This window comes from Sapajus apella, unplaced genomic scaffold, assembly GCF_009761245.1.
Source record: "Sapajus apella isolate SASKATOON/1434 unplaced genomic scaffold, GSC_monkey_1.0 scaffold3301, whole genome shotgun sequence".
Classification (NCBI taxonomy): Eukaryota; Metazoa; Chordata; class Mammalia; order Primates; family Cebidae; genus Sapajus; species Sapajus apella.
The window spans coordinates 1,419-7,535 of record NW_022440227.1 but is presented as its reverse complement, the minus strand read 5'-3'; the positions used below and the strand labels follow the sequence as shown (position 1 = coordinate 7,535).

Here is a 6,117-nt window from a genome sequence, read left to right as displayed (position 1 = left end):
ACCGCTGTTTCTGATAATAGAGCCTCTAAATATTCTGATTTTATCATTCCTCTGTGTCTGCATTAATCAAAATGCCCCACTCTAAGTTCCCCCATTGTATACATTTACTATATGACCAACCTTTTAAAAAACGATATAAATACACAATGCTAACATTCATGTGGACCACAAAACACACTGAATTTCCAAAGCAATCCTGAGAAATCCAAACTACCTCGGTTATGTCACACTTCCCGATGTGAAATTTCATTGAAAAGCTAGGGACCCCATTCCACACAGAGCAATGGAACACATTAGGGGACCCAGACGTAAACCCTCACCCCTAACACCATCTGATCTTTAACAAAATCCACAAAAATAAGCTTTTGAGAAAGGACTCCCTCCTTTCAATAGATGGCACTGGCATAAATGACTAGCCAGCTGCGGAAGAAAAACAGTGGGCCCCGTGTCTCACGGTGTACAGACATAAACTCAAGATGAATGAAAGATGTAAATGCAAGACCTCACATATGAAAAGCCTGCAAGAGAACCTAGAAACACCCTTCCTGACAGAGGATTTGGCACAGCATGGACGTGTCTCAGTCTCCAAAAGCAAGTGCAACTAAAACAATTATTGCCCAGTGGCACCTAATACACAGAAGAGCTGCTGCACAGAAGAAATGACCAACAGAGTGAACAGACGGCTTGCACGATGGGAGAAAATGTTCCCATGCATGCATCTGATGAAGGCTAATGTCCAGGATCTACCTTAAAGATGTTAAGCAAATCAATCAGGAAAACAAAAACTCAATGAAGAAAGGGCAAGGGGCATGAAAACATGCACCTCAAAAGAAGGCCTACAGCAACCAACAGACATGACAACATTTCTCTCTCTCAGTCATCATCAGAAAAAGGCAAAGCAAAAGGCCCATGAGATAGTACTTCACACTGGCCAGAATGACGATTAGGACACGGTCCACAAGAACGAATGCAGGTGAGGCAGAGAAGAGGGACGCTGCTCTGCTGCTGGTGGAAATGCAAACCGGTTAAGACACCATGAAAAGCAACGTGAGGATTTCTCAAATGACTTTCTCCGCATCACTAATATTCACAAAAATGTCCATGAAAGCTATGCTAACATTCTATCACCTTCCACTCACTATGAATACTACCAAAAACAAAACACACTTTTTGAAGGCGCCAGCCAGTGCAGACCTACAGAAAGGTAACCTCTTCAACACTATTGGTGGAGATGTAAACTAGTGTACACACTATAAGAAACAGCAAGAGGTTCCTGAAAAACTTCACAGTACAACTACCATGTCAGCTGGCAGCCCCACCTCTGGTACCACACTTAAAGCAGTTCAAATCCCTAGGCTGAAGAGAGCTATCTGCCTTCCATGGGTACTGAGGCACTTGTAACTGTGGCCAAGGTACAGAACCAACCTACCTGTCCACACACAGCTGCAGGGATGAAGAAATTGCTGTACAGATACACCACGGAGTATGTTCCAGCCATAACGCTCCGGAAAATCCTGCCATCTGCAGCCACATGAAGAAACCTGGGGAACATCAGGTCCAACGAATGAGCCTGGTAGACAAAGTCCCATTCCACACCATCTCAGGCATGCAGACTGAAAACATCTTCATCTCCTAGAAGCAGAAAGTTCAATAGGGGTTACTAGAGGTCACTGGGAAGATGAAGAGGGTCTGGGAAGGAATCGGTAATCGGTAAAAACTTACTCTCCGATGACAGCAATCAATTCTGGTCTTCTATTCCACAGCAGGGTGACTGGCCTTAACACAAATGTATCATATGTCTCAAAGTAGCTAGAAGAAAATATTCTGAATGTTGTCACCACACAAAAAAATCACAGCTATACGACTTTTTGAAGAGATGCTAAATAACCCAATTTGATCATTACTCAACATACACATGTATCAAAATCTTCCCTGTACCCTCTAATTATATACATTTATATATGGCAAATGGTGTTTTAAGACATATAAAGAAAACAATGCCAAAATTCTCATGGAAATGTGAAACACCCTAAATTTCCAAAGGTATCCTGAGAAACACAAACCATGTGGCATGTATCACATTCCCTGAGTTCCAATTAAATGAAAATCCCTAGTTAACCAACCCATATGTTACTGGTAAACACAGAGAAATACAGACCAGTGAGCAAAATGAGGGTGTTCAATAATAAACGCAAATTTATATAGAGTGAACACATTTTTCAAAACACTACCAAACTGACACAATGGGAAAGGTTTTCAAAACTAGGTATCCATATGCAAAAGAATAACACAGGACTCTTACGGTATGAAATACACAATAATCAACTGAAAAGAATTAAAGATTATACACAAAACTTGCAACCATAAAGCTCCTATAAAGACAAACTCGGGTGTACGTATATTTATTGCAACTTGGATGTATGCTCACGATTTGCAAAAACTAACAAAAATACAAGGAAAAAAAATCATGGACAATGGACTGCTTTGGTAGTGATTTTGTTTTTTCCTCATTAGTAACCAACAGCACAGCTAACCAGGAAATTAGACACATGTGGGGCCACGTTAAACTGAAGAGTTTCTGCCTAATAAACAATGAACAAAATGAAAAAACATACTAAAAATTATGAGAAAAGTTTGGGCAAACATTCAGTTGGATAAGGAGTTATTTTTGAAAAGGTACAAGCCAGTAACACTACCAGCTGGCCAAAAAAAAAAGCAGAAAAATAACCAAACCAAATAACCTGAAGAGGTATTTGTGCAGACAAAAAACTGATGCAACGTTTGCAAAAACGTGGTTACCATTACTACACATGAGAAAAATGAAGATCAAAGCCACACTCAGATCTTATCTCACTCCAACTAGAATGAATATTACAAACAGATTAAAATATTTAAAAAGACAACTTCTAGTATGAATTTCCACAAAGGGGAACTGTTTGTGGAAACGTAAATTAGTATTAACGCTATAAAAAACAGTTGAGGGTCCTGCAAAGAATAGAAAACTACCATACCATCTAGCATTCCCACTACAGGGTATACATTCAACCTACCTGTCCATCCACAGATAAAGGGATCAAGGAACTCTCATATGCACACACTAGGGAATATTCTTCGGCCACCAAAATGATGAAACAGTGTCACGTGGAGCAACCCAGATGAACCTGGAAAACATTATGTTAAATGTAATGAGCTGGGCCAAGAAAGACAAACACTGAATCCTAAGATATCTATCTTAAAGAGGTAGAAAGTGCAATATTGGTTACCAGGGTCTGGGAGATACGCGGCAGTAGGGATTGGTTATGGAAGCAAAGTTATCTTAACCTTAAAGGAATAAATTTGAGTGTTCTCCTCCTCAGCCTGGTGACTGGAGTTAACAATATTATATTTTTCAAAGGAACAAGAAAGGAGAATTTTGAGTGTTCTCGCCACACAAAAATAACACCTTATGAGGGAACAGAGATCCTAAGTACCCTGATTTGATCATTACCCAATCTACATGTGTGAAAATGTACCCCTAATTATGCACCTTTATGCTGCAAAAAAAAGTTAACAGAAATAAATACATACTGCTAAAAATCACAGGGAACCATAAGAGCAATTCATATCTGATGGAATCCTGAGAAATACAATCAAAGTGAGGACCCACAATCCTCGATATTAAATCACACTGCCAAGCTGCAGTGATGCAGCAGATATATGGTACTTGCATAAAAACAATACCTAGAACTGTGGACAAAAACGGGAAGGACAAAACAAGATCAACGCAAATATGAACACAGTCAACTCACTTTGATAAAGACCACAGCAATGTGGGAGCACAGTCTGCTCAATGAATACCTTTGAGAAAAACGCTATCTGGATGCAGAAGAGAGAAACGGGACCCTGATTTTACATGATATATGAAAATCAACCCCACCCCCCGGCAAAAAACAAACAAAAAAACCCCCAAAGTCCTGAACAAAAAAACATAAATCACAAAATGTTTTTAACTAAAACACAGGTTGAGCATACATTCTGGGTCACTTGAATCTCTGCTCACCTTTGCAAAGAGAAAAGGAAACAAACACCCTGGAAGAAAAACCTCATTGACAATTAAATGCTTTGTCACTGGTAGGTATTTGCTTATATGGGTGACCAAAGTTACATGCATAAAATGCAAAAATAAACATGGACTACATCAACCTGAAAAGTTTCTGGACAGCAAAGAAACTACTTTCCAAATAAAAAAACCATCCTATAGATTAGGCAAAAAATTTCAGGTAATCATGTAATTCATGAGTTGTCATCTAAGGTGTACACAAAAAACACTACAAAGTAGCAAAAGAATCTAATATTTCGCAAAGGACCTGAATAGACAATTCTGCGACATAAAATCGAACAACAGATAAAAGGTCCACAAAATTAACTATCCAACAAAGTTAACTGTGTGTGGTTTAATGAAAACCACACACAGATATCTCACATTTATTGACTATTCCTAGAAAGTTTTTTAAAAATAGGAGAGGCCAGGCTCGGTGGCTCACGCCAGTAATCCCAGAACTTTGGGAGCAGATCACCTGAGGTCAAGAGCTTGAGACCAGCCTGATCAATGTGCAGAAACCCCGTCTTTACCACTGATACAAAAATGAGCCTGGCGTGGTGGCGGGCCCCCTGTAGTCCAAGATACTCAGGAGGCTGAGACAGGAAAATTGCTTGAACCCGGGAGCGCAGGTTGCAGTGAAGCCAGATGGCACCACTGCACTCCAGCCTGGGGAGAGCGGGATTGTCTCCAAAGGAAAAAAAAAAAAAAAAAAAAAGGAACGCGGGTGCGGTTTTGTAGAAACCATACACTGTAGATAAAAATGAACATCAGAATACACACCACGGAAAACAGCTAAATACCTGGAAACTCCTCAAAGAATTGACACTACAGTTGTCCCCTGCTCTACTGTGCTCTATCAAGGTGTCTATCTCAAGGTCCTGAGACATCAAAATAACCCAGGACCTCACCTCAGAGGCCCAGGGGCTCGGAGGGTCCCAGGTCCCGCGCTTCGCGGCAGCCTCTGGGACAGGCGTTCCTATACGCTGGACGAGGGTCGCACACCGTTCCCGGCCAGGACCCCACAACCGCCGCCATGCAGACTACTGGAGCCCAGGGGCTCACAAGGAGTCAGGGCCCAAAAGGAAGCGGCGGGGAAGGAGCAGGGAGGCCCGGAGGGTTCCCGGTGGGGTCCATGCTCCGCCACTTACCGCGGAAACCTGCCTCCTGCTCCCCCATCACATGGAAGCCACCACTGCTTCTCCGAAGCTCGCTGGGACCGCGCCATTTGTGCACGCCGCCGCTTCTGCCCGCTGGTCCGGTGCCGCCGCTTCTGGCTGCCGCCGCTTCTGGCCGCTGCCGTCACTTCTGGCCACCGCCGCCGCCGCTTCTGCCGGCTGGGACCGCCGCGTCTGGCCGCCGTCGCTTCTGCCGGCTGGTTCCGAGCCGCCGCGTCTGGCCGCCGTCGCTTCTGCCGGCTGGTCCCGCGCCGCCACTTCTGGCCGGTGCTTTCCCTGGCTCTGACCACGACGCCGCGGCTTCTGCCAGGGCCCGGAGGGAAGCGCCGTCTCGGCTTCCGTAGAGGTGTGCACGCCGGCAGCGTCCCTAGCGACTGGCTGATGCACCACTCCGTCTTAAAGGGGCCGCGGCTCGGACTGCACAGAAGCAGCCTCGTGTTCCGGCACAGGCTGAGCCTCTGCCCAGCCCCAGCGGTGGACGAAAGGCCCCAGTCTCTCCTCCCGTCTCTAGGGACCTAGAGATCACAGGAGTGGAGCCCTGTGACCCCAGCCGCGAGATCGGCTCACTTTGCCTGGGGAGCTTCCAGGACCTGCCCCTGACCTCCTCTGGACCTCAGCTTCACAATCCGGAAAGGAAGCGGCCTGGCAGGAGCTCTGGGGTCCCTCAAGCGCGGCACCTCAGGATGCAGGGAGGGCTCCCTGTTCCCTCTGCAGAGGGGGCCTTAGAACCACGGAAAGCTGGGGGCTGGAGGGACAGTCCCCAGGGCAGCAGGGCCTCCCCGGCCTCCCTGCCCCATCCATCCTGTGGGAGCCCGGGGGCTCACTAGGACCCAGACACCGCGGCCTCACCAGGGCTGCCTG

At 45.4% G+C, this 6,117-nt stretch overlaps 1 protein-coding gene across 1 annotated transcript; it reads right to left on the bottom strand.

The window, feature by feature from the left end:
• Positions 1-1,351: 1,351 nt before the first annotated feature.
• Positions 1,352-5,673, bottom strand: LOC116547478 (the record flags this gene model as incomplete). Its single annotated transcript, XM_032273429.1, has 2 exons — positions 1,352-1,541; positions 5,230-5,673. Coding segments are annotated over 2 exons (619 nt in total), but the record flags the coding sequence as incomplete, so codon positions are not given.
• Between the last annotated feature and the right edge of the window lie 444 nt (positions 5,674-6,117).